Below are 23,698 nucleotides of genomic sequence, written 5' to 3'. Positions count from 1 at the left end.
GAAGGGTGTAGAAGAGAAACACGTAAAGTGGGAGATGAATCATATCGGCAAGACGGTCATGTTAACGCCTTTCCCACTTTCTTCTTAGCAATGCTAAGTAAATTACTAACAATGTATTGCATTAAGGATTACTGTGCTTATTCTACACTTTTTTTTGCATCTCATTGCCATTCAGCTTCCACCTTACATTTTTCTCCTTTACACTCTTGTTGGTATATATACTTGACAGATGCAAGTTCATTTCATGCATTTGACAAAGTCAGCTTTCAGTCCCCAAAATGTGTAATAAATTTATTACCCTTTAATGTGCCCTAGGATGCTTTGATTCAGCTACAGTTTAAGTTGGCTTCCATTCAAAGAAGGCAAAAATGTATCACTGAGAAGGGCTCTGCTTGGTCAGCCCAATGGGCCATCTAGTTCAGCGCCCTGTTCTCACAGTAAACAACCAGAGGCCTGAAAGCAGGACCTAACATCACTCTCCCCACTTGTGATTCCCGACAACTGGCTTTCAGAGACATACTGCCTCCGACAATGGCCAAGATCTTTGGGACACTAATGACTGCAGTTCTAGATCTTACAAGCTCTCGCACTTGATGAAGAAACCCATCTTCAATAAATGATGACATAATCATTGCCTACCCAGCTCATATTATGGGTAAGGTAAAGGTAAAGGGACCCCTGACCATTAGGTCCAGTCGAGACTGACTCTGGGGTTGCGGCGCTCATCTTGCTTTACTGGCCGAGGGAGCTGGTGTACAGCTTCCGGGTCATGTGGCCAGCATGACTAAGCTGCTTCTGGCAAACCAGAGCAGCGCACGTAAACGCCGTTTACCTTCCCGCCGGAGCAGTACCTATTTATCTACTTGCACTTTGACGTGCTTTCGAACTGTTAGGTTGGCAGGAGCAGGGACTGAGTAACGGGAGCTCACCCCGTCGCAGGGATTCGAACCACCAACCTTCTGATCGGCAAGTCCTAGGCTCTGTGGTTTAACCCACAGCACCACCCGCATCCCTATATTATGGGTAGGGACCCTTTATCTGCCTGAAAACTGCATTCCCTTGTGGGCAGCCTTTTTCAGAGCAGAGGCAAAAATGGGCAGGGTGGAGCAAAGTATGTGATCCTGTTTTGCACATTCCAGCCAAATGCACTTGAGGGGGGCATGCAGCAGAGGCAGTGAGGGGGGGGGTGTGTGTGGCCTGGGAAGATTCCCAGAGAGGCCCTAGACATGAGGTTTCTCATGTCTGCTTGTATGGAATACAGGAAGTACTGACTACTTCACCATGCCACTGTGTGAAACAATCAGGTTGCTCGGTACTTCCTAGTTCTGTTGCATATGCACAAAGAAGAAACCAAATCCACAGCAAGGCATTAATAATAACCAATCCCTTCAGGTAAATGAAAGAGAATAGCTAGCAATTACATTTGTAAGCAGATATCCAGGAAGGCACTGTTAAGTTATTCAGCAGTGCATGAGGGTGGTGTAAGTTGCTTTCCCAAAGCTGGATTTCTGGAAGCCTCCCACCATTCATATGGCATGGTGAATCAGCAAGAAAACGGAAGCTCAGTGCTCCAGTGGGACACCTGCTCTCTCCTCCAAACTCTCATGGATTTCCTGATCTGTTCTTGTGCTTTTGAACTTGCTCAAAAGGCAAAGAGTCGGTGGCAATAAGTTTCCGTATCTCTTCAGCCCTTCTTTATTTAGGCTGTTAGCACACTCAGCCTTTGAAGCTCAATGAAATGTATTTGCATCTATTCCTGGTTTATTAACTGGTCCTAGAAGTTGGGAACTGGGAGTGCAAAAACAAAACAAAACTTCCTGTATGCCAGCCAATGAGCACCTGAACAAGAATTTTGCACCCAGTTCTCCATTGTAACCCTATCATTTTGCTCTCTGTGAAAATAAGCTGTCTGGAGACAGGTGTGCTATCCCCCCCCCCCCTTTGAGATTTAATTATCCTCTGTCAAAATGGGCACAATCCATCTTATATTCAATGTTCTGGCAAATCTCATCAGCCCCTCTGCATTTTCTAACTCCAAAACTGACAGTTTTTTCTTTATTTAGACCTGACATTTATCTAGATAATATTTGCTTTCCTAAGAAAACAGTATTTTGCCTTTAGCCACAAGATTTATAATAACCCATTGGTTATCTTTCTTATAATAACCCATTGGTTCTGATTTTCTTTTTTTTCTTTTTTTTATAAATATTTATTAAAGTTTTTAAATATAAATGCACAAATAATAAACAGTCTTACTTCTATCACAGACATAATTTCATCACTTCTTTGGACTTCCTCACGTCTCCCGCTCCCATTTACATCGTTAAAAGTTTTTTCCAGACAAATTATCAACTTGTTTACAATCTCATGTCCACTCATTCAAATATAATCTAGCACTTCTTCCAAAAAATTTTGTATTTTCTTTAGTCTCACTTATCATCAAATTTCAAATCTAATTTAGTGGTGGCCAGTTTTTTATAATCTAGCATCCTTCTTAGCATTCAACCAAATTACAATGTTTTTGTAGATAGTTCTTGAATTTCTCCCAGTCTTCCTCCATCTTCTCTTCTCCCAGGTTACGGATTCTGCCTGTCATCTCGGCCAGTTGCATATAGTCCATCAGTTGCATCTGCCACTCTTCCAGTGTGGGTAGATCTTGAGTTTTCCAGTTTTTTGCGATGAGTATCCTTGCTGCCGTTGTTGCATACATAAAGAATGTTCGGTCCTTCTTTAACACCTTCTGGCCGACAATACCCAGAAGGAAGGCCTCTGGTTTCTTAGTGAAGGTATACTTAAATACCTTTTTCAGCTCATTATATATCATTTCCCAGAAGACCTTCACCTTAGGGCATGTCCACCAGAGGTGAAAGAATGTTCCTTCGTTTTCTTTACATTTCCAACATTTATTATCAGACGAATGGTATATTTTGGCAAGTTTAACTGGGGTCATGTACCATCTATATATCATTTTCATTACATTTTCCTTCAGAGCATTACATGCGGTGAAGTTCAGCCCAGTGGTCCACAACCTTTCCCAATCCTCAAACATAATGTTATGCCCAATGTCCTGTGCCCATTTTATCATAACCGATTTGACCATTTCATCTTGTGTATTCCATTTTAACAGCAAGTTATACATTCTAGATAATACCTTAGTCTTTGGTTCTAACAATTCAGTTTCTAACTTCGATTTCTCCACCTGGAACCCTAACTTTTTATCATTTTTAAAAACTTCTTTAATCTGAGCATAATGTAACCAGTCTCGCACCTTATCCTTCATTTTCTCTAAACTCTGCAATTTCCAATTGTCTCCATCTTTTTCTAATATTTCCCAATATTTTGGCCATTTAGCCTCCATATTGGGTCTTTTTAGGGCCTTAGCCTCCAGAGGTGAGAGCCACCTTGGAGTTTTATTTTCCAGTAAGTCTTTGTATTTTGTCCAGACATTAAACACTGCTTTCCTGACAATATGGTTCTTAAAGGCCTTATTGATCTTAACTTTGTCATACCATAGGTATGCATGCCAACCAAAAGCATTGTTAAAACCTTCCAAGTCCAACACGTCAGTGTCTTCGAGAAGTAGCCAGTCTTTTAGCCAGCAAAAAGCTGCGGCTTCATAATACAACTTTAAGTCTGGCAGGGCAAAGCCCCCTCTTTCTTTCGCATCTGTTAATATCTTAAACTTAATTCTGGGCTTTTTGCCCTGCCAGACAAATCTGGATATATCTTTCTGCCACTTCCGGAAGCACTCCGTTTTGTCCACGATCTGTAATGTTTGAAACAAAAACAACATTTTTGGCAATACATTCATCTTGATAGCAGCAATTCGGCCTAACAAAGAAAGCTTCAATTTTGTCCAACTATCCAAGTCTCTCTTAATTTCAGACCAACATTTTTCATAATTATCCTTAAATAGACTCAGGTTTTTTGCTGTTATGTTTACCCCTAGGTATTTTACTTTTTTAACCATAGTTAGTTCTGTTTCTCTCTGAAACCTTTCCGACTCTGTATCTGTCAAATTTTTTCCCAACACTTTAGTTTTCTGTTTATTTAATTTAAATCCTGCCACCCGACCAAAATCCTGTATCAGTTGTAATACTCTTTTCGTACTAGATTCTGGCTCCTGCAGAGTCAAAACTAGGTCATCTGCAAAAGCTTTCAATTTGTATTGTTTCGCTCCGACCTGAATCCCTTCCACCAACCGGTCCCCTCTGATCAAGTTCAAGAGCACCTCCAGAACCGAAATAAATAACAAAGGGGAAATCGGGCAGCCTTGTCGTGTTCCTTTTTCAATTTTGAACTCTTCTGTGACCACATTGTTAACTATTAGTTTAGCCTTTTGTTCTGAATATATTGCGTCAATCCCATTCTCAAACCCCCGTCCCACTCCCATTTCATTCAAATTTCCCTTCATAAATTTCCAAGAAATATTGTCAAAGGCCTTCTCCGCGTCTATGAAAATTAACACTGCTTTTGTATTTATATCTGTTTGCAAAAGTTCCAAAACGTCAATAATGTTCCTAGTATTTGCAAACATATGTCTACCTGGGAGAAAGCCTGCCTGGTCTTTATGAATTACTTCATTAAGAACTCTTTTAAATCTACTTGCCAAAATGTCTGCAAATATTTTGTAATCCACATTCAGAAGGGAGATGGGACGGTAGTTTTTAAGTTGTGTCTTTTCAGCTTCAGATTTTGGTATCAATGTGATAAAAGCTTCCTTCCACGATTCCGGCGCCTTCTTCCCTTCCATAATTTCATTACAGACCTCCATCAATGGTTGGATCAGATAGTCTTTTAGTGTCTTATAATACTTGGAGGTCAGACCGTCTGGCCCTGGAGATTTGCCCAATTGCATGTTCTGGATAGCTTGTTCAATCTCTTGCTGTGTTATTTTGTTGTTCAGGATTAATCTGTTTTTTTGTGACAACTTTGTTAGTCCATTTCTTTCCAAAAATTGTTTAATCTCAACCTCATCTTGCGGCCCTTGAGTGTATAATTTTTTAAAGTATCTCTGGAAGCACTTTCTAATTTCCATGGGGTTCTGGATATTTCTTCCTTCAATTTCTAGGTTTGTAACTGTATTTAGTTTCTGTCTCTTCTTCAACTGCCAGGCTAGCAGTTTCCCACATTTGTTTGCCGATTCAAAAGTTTTTTGTTTCATTAATTTAATCTTCCATTCTATTTCTTGGTTTATCAATTTGGAGTATTGAGCTTGATACAGTTTAATTTCTCTCAGAATCGGCTGTGACTTCGGATTTGATCTTAATTTCTTCTCCAATTCTTTGATTTTCTGCAAAATCTTATCCTTCCTTTCATTTTGTGTTCTTTTCTTTACAGTGTTCTGTTGTATCAAGAACCCCCTCATGACAGCTTTGCTTGCGTCCCAGATAGTTCTTTTTTCCACCGTAGTGTTCATATTTATTTCAAAATAATCCTTTAGAGTTTTTTGGGCCTTCTTGACAATCTCCTGATCTCTAAACAAGCTATCATTCATCTTCCATCTAAAGGAACCGGTTGGCAAAAATGTCATATCCATCTTCAGCGCATTATGGTCGGAGCAGGTCTTTGGGCAGATTTCCACTTTTCTGACCTTGGGTGCCAGACCTCTAGATATCCATATTTGGTCGATTCTTGTCCAAGTCAGTTGGGCTTCAGAGAAGAATGTTCCCTCTCTTCCCAGGGGGTTCTTAGTTCTCCAAATGTCAATCCAGTCCATATTGTCTGCCATTTCAAAAAAGGTCTTTGGCAGTCTGCCGTCTTTTGTAACATTTTGATTTTGTGACTTATCCATGTTTGTCGATACGACCCCATTCATATCTCCCATCATAATGATGTTGTTGTAGTCCAGATAGTCCAGCATAATCTCATGCAACTTCTTGTAAAATTCCGATTTCCCGTCATTTGGTGCATAAATTCCTAATATCAAAATCTTTTCTCCTTGATATTGTATCTCAATTCCTAATATTCTTCCATGTTCGTCTTTGAATAAGAATTTAGGTGACAGGCTCTCTTTTGCATATATCACCACTCCTCGCTTCTTTACTCTGTCCGAAGATATGAATTCTTGACCAAGTCTTTTGTTTATTAACACCTTTCTATGGAGCCTAGTCACATGTGTTTCTTGTAAGCAGATAATATCCAATTGTTCTTTTTTTAATATATGAAAAATTTTTCTCCTTTTTTCCGGGATGTTGCAGCCATTAATGTTCCAGCTCAAAAGTTGCAGAGACATCCTGAATAAATCTGGTTATTTTTCAGGGGGTGGTATCTTATTCAGAAGATCTTCAGGGTCCAAGGGTGCAGGTACCTCTGGTGTTTCAGGCCCTGGTTCTGATTTTCTTTACCCCTTCTGCTACTGCCCTCTAAGACACATGACCATGTCTTCTTCCTTCTAAGTTTCTTTCCTGCTTCTCTTCTCCATTCTTGCTATTTCCATTTTGTAACTCTAGCCTGAGGCTGTGTGCACAATGTATATTCAAAGCATATTCTTTCCCTCAAATAATTTTGTGCACTGTGGTTCATCAAGGGTTGCTGGTAATTGTAACTCTGTGAGGAATAAACTACAGTGTCCAGAATTCTTTATAGGGAAGAGTGTGTTTTGAATGTCCTTTAAGTCTATACATTGTCTTAGTTTCACAGCTTCTATCCCCCATTGGTCTTTCTTGCTACTCTCCCCTGCCTCAATGACTCAGCTTCTCCCGCTCCGCACTCTGCCTGCCTGTCTCTTCTGCTGATATGCAAGGATTTTCCACAATATTATTTTCCCCTCCACATGTCTTGGGGCCACATCTGGGACTGGCTGACTAGAAGAGCCCCTGCAGCTTCAAATGTTCCTAGAACTCTGCCCAATAATGATTGAACAGTGCAATTGAATTCTGTCGAGAACACTGCAGCCTAGAAATAAATCTTGACTGAGCACCTATTTTCTGCTGTTATCCCTGAGATATCTATAGTATGAGCAGATGGATGGAGAGGTGTGTAGATATTTCAAAGGCTTGCTTTTGACATTTTATACTCAGCTTTATCTTTCAAAACAATGAGCACCTAGAATTTCTCAGTGAAGCAATGGATTCTGTGTTAGCAACTCACTCATCTTTTTCTTCTCCCGCTCGCAAAATATACTACCTATCTGTTGTCCCTGCTCCCATTGTATGGGTGGTCATTGCTTTCTTAACACTGTTGTCATAATTGTCAGCGTTACCATAGCCACCACCATGGAAACTTTTATTTGCAATTCACAAGATGACACAGGCATGATTTCAGCAATATAAAAATTATGGTGGTAGAGATGAGCACAGAGAGCCGAACTGCAAGTTATATGGTAGCTCTGATTTACTTTAAAACAGCTACAGGGAATTCTAGTTGAGCAAGTGAGGCCAGAGAGGGAGTGTTCTGTTTCTGGTCTCAAAGTTTGTGATCTAAATTACCCCCTGCATCTGCTGTTAGCTCTATGGTGGGAAACACAGGTGCCTGTGTTTCTTCTCCAGGGGGCAAACTGCAACTCTACCAACAGAGAGTTAAAGCCCTCTCTGCCAGAACCAGTGTTCAATTAAATTCAGTGCCCCCCTTGTTATTTTATGGTATGGTACAGACAGAAATTTTATGGTATGGTACAGTAGAAATAAGACCAGCAAATTTAATCCCAGATGAAGTACATCCCCGATAGCACCTGGCAGGGCAGGTGATATTGAAAGGAAGGAGGCACAGGAATTGCACTGCAGTATGCCAGGTCAGTGGCAATTCATTCAAAACCCCTGAACCTCAGGAGATTTACCTCTAAGTCCTAAAATGTCCAGATTCATAATATCTTACACAAAGTTGCATGTACAACCCCAATGGCCAATTAAATTAGCATAGTGCTGGAAAAACAGATATAGAACACAGGACTCTGAATATATGTATATCTATATCTGTCTGTCTTTTTTGTGTAGGGAAGGGTCTAAGTGCTGGTTGTTATATCTAGCTGCTTCCAGGAGCTATATTCTTCCTTGTGGGAATGTTTTTATGGAACCAGAACAAGGCTATTGACCAAATACACCATTAGTTATCCTTGCGTGTTGTAGCTAAAAATAAATATTTGTCCGTTAACACAACAGGAAGTACTAGCAACTGTTATTATTTATTTATTTAGCTAGTTATTATTTCAAAAATTGTATACCACTTAACCATGGCCTTCTCTAAGCAGTTCACACAAGGACACAATACAAAAATAGTAGAAGTCAGTTAAAACTATGAAATCAAACTTGAATTAAAATGCCTGCTGGAATAAAAAGTCTTCCATAGGTGCCATACATTCAGGAGGGAGATGGTCTGATCTCAACTGGATAGAAGTTCCATAAAATTGGCCCACAGTACTAAACTCATGGCTCCCGGTGGATATGAGCTGTGCACCAAAGCCACGGGGGAACCACTAACTTCCCCAAAGACTTGAGTGATCAGGCTGGAATGTAAGAGATTAGGCATCCTTTAAATTATCCTAGACCCAAACTGCTAACGGCCTTTTAAATACAAAAAACATGAATCTGGTCCAGTAGCGTATGGGCAGCCTGTGCAAACTTTTAAGCATTGGAAATAGGTGTCGGCAGCAGTCTGTTCCCATCAACAGTCTGCCTGTGGTATTTTGCTAAATCTATGCTGTAAAAACCTATGTTTTGTCTCATGTTTAGCAACCCTGATAGCTAAGCACTGAAAATTCCCTGGTCCTCACAATCTTTACGATATTTTAACGATTTCCATGATTTATTGGACTTGTTTCTTTTGAGCTAGGTTGCACAATAACGGACAGTGCTATTAGTGTCAGCAGATGATCCATCTTAGCAATCTGAGTCTCTATTCTATGCAAATTATGCATATTCATGATATTACCCCGAGCCAAAGTTATTGAGGCTCCAACCTGGAATCTTTTCAGTATCAGTCTACATCTCTGAAAAATGTATAAATAAAAGTGTCCTTTGACTCACAATTAGGTAACACATAGGTACACATAGCTGAAATCAGGGGTTCCAGATTGCAGTATGTTGCTTCTAGATACCACTCAGTTTAAAAATTATGTACTGTACTGCTCCGACACAACCTTTTGTACTTATTTTTTTCTTTTTCTCCTTTCTGCTAGACAAGGTATCAATATAAACTTAAAAATGAATAAAATTCTGTGTACCACTTATCTGCTTACCTGTACTTCTTCCCTGGGAGCTAACAGGAACTTCAGTCTGTTATCAGCCTCCATTAGATAACCAACACCAGCATTCTGCCTGCTTGCTCGCTAGATAATAAGTGTGTAAAGTTGTGTGTACTTCTGGTAACAAAATATGTTTGTCCTACAATCAGATCCTACAAACTGCTGTGCTGGCAAAGCAGATCAAGAAATTACATATTTACTTGAACAAGGGCAGTGTAATGAATCTAACTTATGATGTACAATCATTATGACCAAGCAGATGACATCATAGTGGCAAAGAAGTAGAGGTCACCATTATAGTAATCAGACATATGTAGCAGCAAATGCACTGTGCAAAGCTGGGATGGGTCACAATCAAAATTAAATTATACATTTATCCATATCAGTGGCTCAGGATGAGTAGCAATGTGCGAATTATTTAGCCCTAACCATCTTTATTCGTATGTCTGGCCACCATAAAGCAATCCGAATGGTCTTACACTATTTCCAGAAAATGCACGGGCTTTGGTGAAGGTATTTGGTTCCAAAGTTACGGTGCTGGCAGTCACCAAGAATGCCTCTTTCCTTTAAATTCCAATCCTGCTTAAATGCATAGATGGCGTAACAGAGGCCCCCAGATTGAGAAGTTGTAGTGAAAAATGACAGAGGTAACTATTTAGGTGTGCTATGCTAGTTTGCAGTTTTTATAACCTGCTACATATAATATAGTATATACATATAGTATGGGTGTATACAGAACAATTTATCAAGTTTGTAACTTGTTGAGTGTACGATTACATGGGGAGCTGGTCATCTGTTGCATCCACCTCCATGGTGAGAGTTTTACTGTGCCTTCGCTTCCCTGGTATCCAGGGAACGTTTTCATTGAGATGAGAAGGGTTCAGGCATGATTAAACAAGTCCGTTCACTTTGGGATCAATCCTGTAGCAAACTCCACCAGGATGAACAGGTTAGGATTCAGCAGATTTCCAGCTGACTCAGGAGGTTCCTAGCTGAGCTGGGCAATACCTGTTCACTGTATTTTTCCATGTATAAGACACCCCCACATATAAGACGCCCGCTATTTTTTGAGCCCAAAATTAAGAAATAAACATTTTAAACACCAAGCAAAACAACTTTGATATTTTATTAAATATTCAAAACACTGGTATATTTAGTACTGTATATTTAAACATCAAACAGCGAGGCAAGCTGTGTAATGGCAGCTGCTCCTGTCAGCTCAGTGTAACTTCACTGTAGCTGCAGCTCCAGCTCTCCCGCCTCTGTGGTGCACTTTCGTCTCAGTATTTACGGTATGTACCGTATTTACTCCATGAGCGCCGGCAGATGCGGACGCTGATCAAGGAGCTGCGACTGCCAGAGCTTCCTGAGTGAGTGTGCTGGGGGGATGGGGGGTCTTGGGTAGCCAGGGGGCGGCTGTGGGAACCAGGTGGAAGGGACAATGTCCAGAGTGAGGGCTGCTGGGAGGGAGGAGTACCAGACCAGGGTTTGACATGTAGTGAGGGGAGGCTGGGGGGAGAGAATATGGATGGCGGCATGTATTTATTTATATATTTAATTGCAACATTCTGCGTATAAGACAACCCCCAATTTCAGACTTTAAAAATTTGGGAGGAAATATTGTCTTATACATGGAAAAATACAGTAACTCCTTCATCCTCTGCTTAGCCAGAGATATGCTGGCATATCTCCCCATCCCAGCTCAGACATGACCCAGCTGGCTAATCTGACCCTGGTGGATCATTAGCTAGTGTAGACCCTATCTGAAGCCTATTCATCTCTGTCATGTGACGTGGCAACTCACTGTAAATTAAGTCACAAAAAAGGCGGTGTAACTCAAAACACTATTTTAAAGGCTTGTTTTTCCCTCTTCCACACTTAGAAGATGGATGTGGTGTAACTTTACACCAGTTTGCTTTACACCAGCTTCTCGTGTATAGGATTACTCTGTACAGGGTTGTCTTGTTTGCCCCTGTAAGTTACTGCCCGATACAGTTGCCTATAGCTATTCTGTGTGCATTATATATTTACTAAGCTTTTTGTGGTAAGAGTATAATTGACAGGCAGTATGGCAGGATTATATTTTACGGAGATAAAACACTACCGAAGCAGAAAGTGTTGAAACAAACGTTTTGTCAAGGCATTTTCTCTCCCGGGCTGACACGAAAATGCTTTAAATGTCACCATCATTTAGATTAGAAGCCCTGTTTTCATTTTATTGTTAATGCAGCACTCCTAATAATAGCCCGGTATTAACCAGGGCATTGTTATTTGCTTGCTAAAATGAGTAACTGCAACAAAATGCTATAAACTTAGCAGGTCATGTCACAACAAGAGTTGCAAAACCATTAATCTAAATGGCATAACTAAAACTCAGCAATTTCTCTCTCATTTACTCTTGTGCTGCCATCAGAGATGTATTTTACCAACAAAGCTCTAATGCCTGCTAAGTATCTTAGAAGTCAGAATGCAGACAAACATTTCCCCCCTCTTTCTCTAACTTTAACTCTTAGACTACATACAGTATGTATCTATAATCCTTTCACCAGAGTGGTGTACATTTCCCAAATGAATTACAGATGTTTGATCGTAGGTGCAGTATTCAACACAACCTGCAGAAAATGATCAAATGCAGTTTATCAGCCATGTATTATGGTCTGACACATTCCTTGTTTTGCAGTCCTAGGATTTCACTAACCTTCTCCTTGAGCATTCACCCTAATTTGCTTGCACAAAGTTTATGCAGATCTTAGATTATGCTGGGTCTTTACTGAGCCTTCATTCTGATTTTAACAGGGAGGATATACAAAGAGAATTCCTTCTGATTTCCTTTACACCAAATCTTGCACAAATGTTGGTTCAATCATATGCAAAAGCACAACACACAAAACAGAAAGCAGCTCAGTTATCTGCTTACTGCCTACTTATTAAAACAAGTGGTTTCTGCTAGAGGACACACCTGAGTCTTTTATATTCAATAATCTCACTGCATGGACTTTGCAATGGCACTTGATTGTAGTTGTCGCCATGGCTATCTCCTTTGCTAACTCATGGTCGACTTTAGTGTTTAGGTATATCTCCTGCAGCTTTTCCTTAATTTTCTCTAATCTCCTTCCACACAACACACGGTGTTAATAGGAGCAATGGTTGTGTGCTTCCATATTGTAATGTCCACACTGTTAGCTATTGTTCTAATTAAGAGTAGGAACAGCAACCAATAAGACACATGTACTGAATTGTAGGCCAGGGTGTGCCATTTTAAAAAAAGATGCTTAGCCATGGTAGCAAATTTCCCCAGTGTCACTGATCATCCCTGCAAGATAGAAGAGCCAATAGCACAACTGCATTCCAGAGGTTTTAAAAGCATTGTAAGCAGTGATTTGGTTTCCAGAGAAACTTAAATGAAATGAACATTTCCTGTATGCTTTCCTTCTGCAACCACATGCACCTACCCACTAAAAAGCCTGTTTACAAATGATCTGATTTAGTATTTTAATGGGGCACTGTTGATGGAGGGATGAGTTGCCCCAAATCGGGTTCCACCCGATTTGGAGCAACTCTTCTTCCAGTAGCCTTTTGTATCTTGTCCCACACTGTTCAGGAGGTCCCCTGACCCTTTGTCGAGGCACAGGTGATTGCAGTGGGAGAGACAGAAAGCTTTCTGTGAACTTCCTTAAGTTAGTATTTTGATATTGCACTTTGGGATAGAGTTGAATGATGGAGTGTCTCAACAATGGACGTACTACACTGAGGAAAGATTCTGACTTCTGCAAAACAAGCATCAATGTGTATTTTATAGGGGAGGGGAGGGAAACATACAGTCCCCAAAAAGAGAGACTGTAGTTTTGAACTAAAATGTTGTACTTTGTTCATAATTTCCAGTGATTTACATATCTTAATCTAATAGCTCATCTAATTTTAACTCCCTTTTGCAACTAAATTGCAAAAAAAGATTTGTAATCTTCAAATTACATTTAAAAAATATACAATACTGATATATTTTCCTTTCAGTGGTGTTCTACTTTTAGCTTTCTCCCTCTTCTTTTCACCAGTTTGGGATTGCAAAGGTCACACAATGCACAACCTAAAATGTTGAGCTTCCCTACGCATCTGAAGTGTGACTAATTAGCACTTGGCGAAAGAAATTGAGAAACAGTTCAGTTTTTATAGTGCTTCTTTATCCCACGCAACCAGCCCATTCTGGCAAGAATAACATGATTCTGTGGTAGTTCTGAGCTTATATTAATCTCACTATAACCTTGATGTATACAGACAAAATTAAAAACTGGAGTTTACTAAAAATACACAGAGAACAGCAGGGGAGAGAGTGGAAAGAGCAACAACCCCACACTTAGCAAGGTTTAAACCAATCCCCCTCATAACATCATAATTTACAAATTAAAATCTTAAAACCACTCGGCTGCAGTCTCATACAGCTCACTAATACGACACATTCTCTCTACACAAACACACTCTAGAGCTCCTCCACAAGAGGGGTTATTCTGGGTCAACCAGAATCCTTCTTCCATCAGTCCTTCCCTCCTGACCCCTGGAGGGATTTTCTTTTCTCAGAGCACTCAAGGATTCCTCAGAATTTATCAAGATGCTTATCACTTGTGTTTGTTAGTTAGTTAGTTAGTTAGTTAAATAAATAAATAAATAGTGAAATATTTATACTCCCCTCCTCATTCTCAAAGAATTATCAAGAGCAACTAGCAATTAAAAGCAATAATCCATATTAAAAATATATATCAAGCTTGTTTCTTTGAAACCTGGACCTTCTTGGCAGCCGCCCACACAGACACATTTCTCTTTTGCCTCATTCTTTTACACAGGGCCCCTCCTCTCTCCTCGTCAGTATTGTTACCTCAGTCACACCAAAACACTGCCTTCCCCTCAACTTTTCACCAGTCATTTCTCTTGGTTGCCTGGAGACTACTGGCTGGTTGCCATCACTTGTCCCATTATTTATACTGCACATTCTCTAACTTCACTGAACCTTAAATCCAAACACTCTGATTTAGCCAACGTGTCAAGCATATTACCCCGTTTAAACAGCCAAGGTGTTATCTTCCTGTGGAGCAGGCTGTCAGTTACAAATCAGAGATCCAAATGGATTTTCATTTGTGCTTTTATTATACACTCATTTCCATAGTTACATTAAAATAACGTAATAGAAACTTTCATCCACAAATAAGAGAGCTGAAGAGACACAACCTCACCTTCCTAGTTCTTCAAAATAGAAGGGAGCCTTATCTCATGTTTGACTTCCAAATAACTCCAGTCTTTGACCTCCGTTGTTTCTGTAAGCAATTACTGTATTTTTTGCTCTATAAGACTCACTTTTTCCCTCCTAAAAAGTAAGGGGAAATGTGTGTGCGTCTTATGGAGTGAATGCAGGCTGCGCAGCTATCCCAGAAGCCAGAACAGCAAGAGGGATTGCTGCTTTCACTGCGCAGCGATCCCTCTTGCTGTTCTGGCTTCTGAGATTCAGAATAATTTTTTTCTTGTTTTCCTCCTCCAAAAACTAGGTGCGTCTTGTGGTCTGGTGCGTCTTATAGAGCGAAAAATACGGTAAATCTTGTACTGCCAATAAATAAGGCAGTTTTAGTGGAGTGAGCTAGCCACATACTATTAGAAACTAGCTCAAGGTCTCCTGCTAATTTCAAATATATCTCTTTCTGAAATATTCCACTTCTGAAGAAACTTTCAGTTCTTTGGTTTGTTAGACCGGCAGCACTTAAATGAGCAACTTTTATTACTAGCTAAAGCAATAAATTTCAGATTTTTCAACCTAAGCTCCAGCTGGCACCAAGTTAAATGTGAATATAGAGTTTTAACACAGATGAGCTTCATTAACTTAAACTTAAGCGTTGGAGCTTTTTAGTGCCATAAAATGTATTGCCATAGCAAAGGCAAACTAGAACAATCTGTGATGCTATATATAATATGTTGAGTCATAAGCATTATTTACTGGGGTTTGCTGTTCAGGATAGAAAGGAATCCCACTGGCATTGTTAAGTAATATGATCTGCAAAAGACAGCACTTAATGGCCAAAAATTCATTCCTTGTTCAATGGCATATATACTTAAGTGTTTGTAACAGCTACAGAAATTAAGGTTACTGAAGTACAAAATGGCTTGCTTAGTGTTATTGCACTTCACTCCGCTCTTCATCACCACAGCATAGACAAGAACCCACTTCTCCATCTTCTTACCTAATGAGTATTTTCCAGACAGAGAAGGGAGTAGGGGGCCATTAGTTTGTTTCAGTTTATTAGTCTGTGAAAAATACATAATTTTTTTCAAAAGAACAAATATATTACATCAAATAAATAGCTACTTGGTTCAGATTAATGACTATTTGCAGTTATGTGCCCAATTTTTTCATAAACTGTAAAAATGAAACTTGGCACAACAGGAAAGCATAGGGGAAATCTAAAACAGCTTGGGCCCATCACATCAAATTTGGCAATGCCCTGCCAAATAGAGAGACAGTATCTTCAGTGGCATCCAAATTGGAGTAGTTTGGATCAGTCATGCCCAAATTAGGGCACAGTCATACCAAAGTCACATTTCAGTATACCATCTTGACTGAAAATGTTGGCCACCTTTGTGCCAAGTTTGGCAATGGTTATCCTGAGAGGCATCCAAACTTACACAGAACAGATAAAGATGGATAAGTCACTTTCCAAAATATATAGTAGCTTAATTAGTCAGAAAAATGTCCATAGAATGATTTAAAGGGGGAGTACTGGAATGGCTTTTTGTCAGCCCAAAGGCCACAATAAAGGTGTGTCATGGACTGGTTGGAAACAGAGGAATGGTGGGAGGAACCAGCTGGGAATCAACCAAGGGAAGAAGGCTTAGAGCCTGGGGAGTGGTGGTGGGACAACAAGGAGTGGTCAACAAGGAGAAGACTGGGAAGAGGTGTTGGAAGCTGAAGGTATAACAGGGCTTAGTGAGCTGGGAGAGTCTGTGGCAGAGAGAGGTCCAGAATCAGAGGCAGAAGCTGAAGCAGGTGAATGGGAGGGAGACCAAGAGGCAGAGATGAGTCAGGCTGGTGAAGAGTCAACGGTGTCTCCCCCTCCTCCTGTGACAAGCTCCACTCCCCACTGGTTTCCCAGAACCAGAAGAGGCATGAAGCAGGAGGAGCAAAGACAGGCATGCAGACAGTCTCCAATTGCTTGGGGGGAAATTCTGGATAGGAGACATAAGACGGCTGTGGGGAGGTGGGGTCCTTTAGTCTTGTCAACTGATCCATGGGGAAGACCTATTGGGGATTAGTACCTGTCATAGCTGTCAACGTTTCCCTTTTTTAAAGGGAAATTCCCTTATTCTGGATAGGATTCCTCGCAAGAAAAGGGAAAAGTTGACAGCTATGGTACCTGTGCTCATTAGGCCTGACACTCTGCTAGGTCTGTGCAGATTCTGTTCTTGCTCATAAGGAGTTAACTCTAATGTGCAGGGTGTGATTTACTGCTGGCTCGCTCCTATCAGACAGCTACTCCTCCAAGTGCTGCGTGCCTAAGGTAGGCATACTGGCACATCACGTATACACAGACCACACACACTGATACACAAAGACAGACACAAATACACTCAGCAGATCACACTCAGGCAGTCAGACAAAACCGGCTGTGTGTGTATGTGTCTTGTTTCAAGCATTTCTGTTCCCCTCAGTGGTACTAGGGAATAAGGCATTCCTCTGACCTCAGTGCTGTAATGGGGAGTAAAAACAAAGGGATTTAAAGTTCTTCTTACCTTGCAAGGTAGTTTCTTCTCTTTCTGATGCAAGAAGATCTTAGAACTCAGGAGCTAAGACAGCGTAGGTCAAATCAGACTACATAGGCTTCAGTTGGCTCTAGCTCCCTGAAAAGACAACATCTCAGGTAGCTGCCTTAGCAGGGTCCTCTAGAGCTGTCCAAGATCTTTTATACTCCCTGTTTGACCGGGACTCTTGACTTAATGCTTTCTGCTTCCTCCATGAGCCCACAGAAGAGTTGGGTTTAAGTACAAGTGAAGGGGCAACACGTAATTATCTACATCACCTGATACAACAGATATTAACTGGGGAGAAAACACTTGCACAACCAAACTTTACATCATTAAAAAAACACAACCCAGTCAAATCTGATACAGTGGTACCTCGGGTTAAGTACTTAATTCGTTCCGGATGTCCGTTCTTAATCTGAAACTGTTCTTAACCTGAAGACCACTTTAGCTAATGGGGCCTCCTGCTGCAACCGCACTGCTGGAGCCCGATTTCTGTTCTTATCCTGAAGGGAAGTTCTTAACCTGAAGCACTATTTCTGGGTTAGCAGAGTGTGTAACCTGAAGCGTATGTAACCTGAAGTACCACTGTACTGAGAGCTGTTCTGAATTTCTTTTTTGGAGTGACTTTGGACGTTTGCAAGACCGTCAAAAACAAACTGTAGCATTTTTACCTAAGCTCACATCTCACCCCTTTTTTAACATCCTAAGTGTCAGAATCTTAAAAACTATTGCAGGTTTTCATTTCACATTCACAGTAAGAAGTCACGTTACCGGTTTACTTCCGTCGACTCTACAGCTTGTGAATGAGCAGAACCCCAGGGTCACTAGAAAAGCGGTGACTTTTGCCACCTCTAGAACACCTGAGAACCACAGAGTGGGACCAAGAGATGAGCAGTTACAAGTTCAGCATTCAATCATGATTATTGGTTGTGGAAAGCTCCCCTCAGGTAGGCATACCTAGCGCCAGGGACCTTTCCCTTTGGCCCCAGTTCAGTTGGCAACTTTAAGATGGTAATGTTCCTTGTTTATCTTGGTAGTAATATAGATGGGATTCCTGAGCATCCTCAGACTAGGGAGCATACAAGGGACAGAAATAGCATAATAAAACAGAGGAATACAATTATACATAGTGGGGACAATAATTTAGCAAGAATACTATCATTCTATCATACTATCATTCTCACAGCTGAAAGGAGGAGGTTTCTGCAATAGTAGGTCTGAGTACATGTATAAAGGTGGAGTTGCACACAGGTTTGCTTTTATTGGTCTCTACAATCAATATTTTGGATCTGTATACTGTGAATATTGAGGAATACTCAAAACCACTTCAACATGAAGCAGTTGCTTTTTAAGACACACCACCATCCTCAGGAAGGGTAAAAGTGGTGAACATTTCCCTTGCACATTTAAGGATAACTATAACAACAAACTGTGATCTTAGAACTGTGGAACAACCCCAGTGCTCAGAAGTTAGGACTTTGCCTACTATTAGAATGAAATTAATTATGGAATTGATGGAAGGGATGGCAATGAGATAAAAATGTCCTAGGAAAATAACTGCAAGGAGTGGCTCTCTCTCTCTCTTGAGTGAATGGCACCAAAGAGAAAGTAGACTAAATGGCAGTTATTACGGTGCCAGTACATCATTTGAATGGCTACAGCCAAAAAAGAATGAAACACAAGCCTTTTAAGTGAAATGAGAAGCCAGAAAACTCTTAATCAATGGACTCATTATTTCCTGCTGGCCTTGGTCCAGTTCTAGCTATACATAGTTGCATAATACTACGTGGAAAGGAAATAGCTGGGCTGCAAACCTCTAGTGGAAGAATTGCAGAACAAGCTATAACACTGGGGCTAGATAAGGTACAGATGGAACAATTAAACACATACAGAAATTAATTGTGACCACAATGCAACTATGTGATAGTGATCCTTATAGTCAAGTAAATCTACCCTTCTCTGCAGATGCATTAGTAGTATCTTTTGTACTCTTAAATGAACTGAAAAAGGAAACAGCAGCCTAAAGCAGACTTAACAGTATCAGTAAACAAGTATTCTTGTATCAGTAAACAACTTTGCTATCAGTAGCAAAATGGTGATGGAGATAGCTTATTTATTATTTACTGCTTTTAGGAAGAAAAAAAGACTAAATTTTACAAGCATGGTTTTCTTATAGGAGAAAATCTCAGCTTGAGCATCCTAGAAAGCAATATTGTTAAAACTCAGCAAAGGTATTAAAATGGGATCATGTTACTCTGTCTTCTGTAATAAAAGCAGCTGCCTCAAGCCAGTGGGAAATATCCAGGCAAAGGACTAATGTATACTTGGATCACAATGTTATCAAGCCCCCACTAAACTGCCGATTGTATCTGTTTACAACAATGTACAATTAGAGTTTGATCAGGGCCAATCTGAACAAATGTTGGGGCTTGCATCTTCTACCACAGCCCAAGGCCTGCTGTTGAATCTCTGCCTTAGTCATCCATATACAGAATGAGAATAAGAGTGAACTACAGAGTTGTGAAGGTAAGTAAAAAGTGTATATATGTGGATGCAAACGTTTGAAGTAGTACCACCATATTACTTTCAAATACAGTGGTACCTCGGGTTAAGTACTTAATTCGTTCCGGAGGTCCGTTCTTAACCTGAAGCACTACTTTAGCTAATGGGGCCTCCTGCTGCCGCCGCGCTGCCGGAGCCCGATTTCTGTTCTTATCCTGAAGCACTATTTCTGGGTTAGCGGAGTCTGTAACCTGAAGCGTATGTAACCTGAAGCGTATGTAACCCGAGGTACCACTGTACATTAAATTATGGCTGTATGCCTGCTAATACTCCGAACCACAGAGATCACAAAGAGACAGAAAAGATCAAACATGCAATGAATCCTATCTTCCACTACAGCTGCACACACTGCACTAGTAAATGTACTATTTGCAATGACAGACCAGGAGCAGCACCAATGCAGACCCAGCCTCTCAGCAGCAGCATTTCTGCCACATACTGGGACAGTGATGAGGTTCACCAGCAGAGTCAATCTGGCATTCCCACAGGTACACCTACACTGCACTGCCCTTGCTACCATCCTGCTCTGGCATACAGCCACAATGCTGCTGCTGGGAGGCCAGGTTCCCTGTCAGCAGCTGCTGCTACAAACAATGTTCACAGTGCAGTACTAAGTTGTTGAGCATCAGCCAATAATGGGTTGTATCTATCTAGGTCATACTCAGAGCTGACCCACTGAAATCAATGAACTTAATAGTTAGCTGTGACTAACCGGAGTCCAATGATGTCTACTTCTGATTATGTCTTAGTTGAACACAACCTCAGAGGTTCAAGAGATTTCTCGTGTGCAGAACACAGCAGTATGAAAAAATTAAGTCCCAGAAATTAAACCTAAAAGTGGAAGAGGGGAATGGAGAATCCACAAGCACGTTCATGTACAGCCTGCTGCTTCTAGCAGACACCCCCCCACCCTTAAGTATCATCTTAGGGTTAAGTCTAAGTTGCCTACACTTAGCATGAGAATTGTGGTGCATTACTTCCCAAGAAGCCAACAATGGAAAAAATGCACTCTTAGAACCATTCATTTAATGCACATACAAGGAGCCATATATTTTTGTGAATCAATATGCATAAGTACGCATAGCCATCACAACTGGTAATAGATAATGGTGCATTCCTATGCACACTAATTCAAGAGTAACTCCTTCTGAACTCAGTGCGATTCACTTCTGAGGAAATATGCATGAGATTGGGTTATTAGTGCAACAGGAAAATGAACAAGCAGCAATGTCTATTAAAAAGACATCTCTTGTAAAAATAAAAAATAAAATAAAAAGTGCAGCTAACAATTGTAGATTAGTCCACAAAATTAGAAACAAATACTATAGAACAATTCACTGCTCGACATTTTGCAAATGTTTGAAGACACAGAAAAACAAAAGTTTCAACAGAGCCATTCAAAAACAACAGAGTTGAAGGTATATAAAAGCTGAGTGGGGTGTTTGCAATGTTAAGTATAAGCAACAAACTGTGACCTTGCTTACTAGAAACTATATATATTCCTCAGCACTTTGAAAAAAGCAAAACATTGCTTTCTCTCTGCATCTATTAGAAGTTTGCTCAATTTATTAACACCAGATGCAATACCACAATGCTAAAAAATAAACATGCACTAGATATACAACAAATTTATAATTTCAGAAAATCTGTTCCTTACAGTTAACGAATACATGAGACCTTGGGTAAAATCCAGTGCTGCCATTTTACTCATGAAATCACTTTTGATCCACAGGAGGCATCTGCCGATGTAAGAAAGGGCGGGGATTCCCTTTCCTGCTGCACCCTCCTGTATGCCCCCTCCCCCAAGAAAAATGTTTCAGAGGGTTGAGACGCTGCACAGAACAGCATAGAAGGTGGTGGTGGGCTGCAACAGGGAGGGGGATTATCCCTCCTCCTATTGCATCAATGGATGCTTCCACTGGATCTATGTGAGCAGCACAGCGCTACTGAATTTCACCCCTTTTCTTCACCTTTAAGTGCATTACCATGTGAAACAGGTAAAAAAGAATGAAGAATATTGATCTCAATGCTGTTCAGCACCAATAAAAATTCAATAGACCTTTAACATTCCTGTATATTAAAAACATTTATCAGTATCACTAAAGTTTATCATTTTGTTCTGTTTCAAGATGCAACTGATTTCTATTTACAGCAGTTTGTTATCAATAAAACTTAATATTTAAAAATCTATATTCATAAAAGTATTGCAGAAATTTATAACCTTTGCTTTTTAAAAATGTACATACAAGGAAGTCCCGTGTAAAAGGTTCACTGAAGAACTGAACCGACAGAAGAACAATTTTATTAAACTTTGCAAAACTCCATTTGAAGGCAGCTCACATTTCAACATTCAAAAATCCTTAATTGCTGCTTGCTTATGAAAACTAAAGTTCCAGTAGTAAAGGTGAAAATGTAAACCATCATGCTATTGAGATCAGTAGAAAATGTAGTTTCTACAGGCATAGCATGTTCAGTAATGATTCTGTAGAAAACAGTTAGAATGCAGTGATATAACAAACAGGCGACTCAAGAGTGGTCTTGAACAGACCTACAGTTATTGTAGCTATTTTAGCAGCCAACAGTTGCTTTTTCCAGTTCAGCTTTCTCCAATCCCAAACAGGACAACCAAATTTAATACCTTCTTAGACTTGTTAAAATTTGGACTTTGTTTGGCATCCAAAGACTCCTAAAAACATTGACCTTTTGCAGTCTAAGAACCGGTAAATCCACCAACTTTACATACTGTGCTTAAATCTCAGTTCTGAAATAATTAGGTACCCAAAATAAGAAAAATAGAAAAAAGTAGAAATGAACATTAAAAAAAAATATTGCACAGCCACATTACCTAGAAAGTAAAGTTGATGTTAAAAAAGCTCCTCACATGGACGATATAAATTACCTTCCATATAAAAAAGTATAAATATCTCTTAAAATGCAGCAGCAGCTACAGTTTAATATCACACATTATTTGATTCATCTGTTAATGAGGTAATAGCCAAGTCTGTGACAATGTGTTTATTCCTACTGGAAATATTTTAGGGCAGCAACAAGAAAAAACTTTTCTAAAAATATGTCCGAGTCCAGAACAGCAATGTGTGCAGCTCTTCCAATGAGGGAATCGGCTGTGTTTGGCAATGCACAATGCACATTATAACGAACCAAATTGCATTCCTTGTTTTGAAGAACAGGCAGAAGCAGATTCTGGATCATTTCAGCATATATTGGTCCTGTATATTTAAAAATAAAAAGTTGCATTATTGATTTATTCTGCTGAAACCTTCATATTCTTGCTTCCTATCAAACAACCCTCAGAATGTCTAACAGCAGTAATAAAAAAACTTCAGCGTAAAACAATCCATGAACACAAAACCTCAGCCACCCAGAGCAAACCCTCCTCCCAGCATATCAACAGGTGTTTTTTTAGTATTTCAAAACTGTAAACCACCTTGTCTGCCTTGTAAAAGCCAGTATATGCATGCAACAAATGAACAAAAAAAATCCAGTGAGTTTAGCCCAAAGGCATGATTAAAAAGCCAAGTTTTGGCTATCTTACACAATTGTGAGCAACAGATGGGCCAACTGGCCCTTTAGGGAGGGCATTCCACAGAGCAGCCTTTACTCGAATCCAGTCTCCTGCAGATGTTTTTGGACTTCCCATCATCCCTGGACACTGGTCAAGCTGGCTGATGATGATGGGACTTGCGTCCAAAACATTTGGCAGGGACCAGCTGGGAAAGGATGCCACAGTTAAAAAAACGTCATGTGCCTACACCTGACATACTTCAGTATTACATTTCTACACCACTTTTATCTTCCAAAGATCTCAAGGTGGTATACATGGTTCTCTCTCTCTCCCCCCCTCCCCCGTTTCATCCACACAACAATCCTGTGAGGTAGGGTAGACTAAGAGATGGTGACTGGCCCGAGGTCACCCAGTAAATTTCATGGCTGAATGGGGATTCAAACCCTGCTCTCCCAGGTCCTAGTCCAACACTCTAACCATTATGCCACAATGGCTTATACAGTGGTACCTCGGGTTACAGACGCTTCAGGTTACAGACGCTTCAGGTTACAGACTCCGCTAACCCAGAAATAGTACCTCGGGTTAAGAACTTTGCTTCAGGATGAGAACAGAAATCATGCAGCAATGGTGTGGCAGCAGCGGGAGGCCCTATTAGC

General features: G+C 40.3%; 2 protein-coding genes and 1 long non-coding RNA gene across 6 annotated transcripts in view; 1 reads left to right on the top strand and 2 right to left on the bottom strand.

Annotated features, from left to right (window-relative positions):
• SMAP1 (small ArfGAP 1) overlaps positions 1–9,315 on the bottom strand; it is a 67,973-nt gene extending 58,658 nt beyond the window's left edge. Inside the window, exon 1 of the mRNA XM_081857207.1 lies at positions 9,176–9,315. The gene's annotated coding sequence lies outside the window, so the exon portion shown is untranslated. The remainder of the gene's footprint in view (positions 1–9,175) is intronic.
• A 155-nt stretch (positions 9,316–9,470) lies between these two features.
• Positions 9,471–20,763, top strand: LOC309339410. Of its 2 annotated transcripts, none has more exons than XR_014155315.1 (2): positions 9,471–9,828; positions 17,754–20,763. It is a non-coding gene; the product is annotated as an uncharacterized lncRNA (long non-coding RNA). The 2 variants fall into 2 exon arrangements; XR_014155316.1 differs by having other exon boundaries at positions 17,713–20,763.
• The window catches only part of FAM135A (family with sequence similarity 135 member A), a 53,657-nt gene continuing 50,484 nt past the window's right edge, over positions 20,526–23,698 (bottom strand). For all 3 annotated transcript variants that reach the window (XM_081856770.1, XM_081856772.1, XM_081856771.1), the window contains one exon: positions 20,526–22,746. In XM_081856770.1, coding sequence (XP_081712896.1) covers positions 22,541–22,746 — 206 coding nt within the window. In that variant the 3' untranslated portion in view covers positions 20,526–22,540. The remainder of the gene's footprint in view (positions 22,747–23,698) is intronic.

This window comes from Podarcis erhardii (genome assembly GCF_964252035.2).
Source record: "Podarcis erhardii genome assembly, chromosome: 3".
NCBI classification, from domain to species: Eukaryota; Metazoa; Chordata; class Lepidosauria; order Squamata; family Lacertidae; genus Podarcis; species Podarcis erhardii.
The sequence above is the reverse complement of the archived record's forward strand: the minus strand, read 5'-3'. Positions and strand labels throughout refer to the sequence as shown.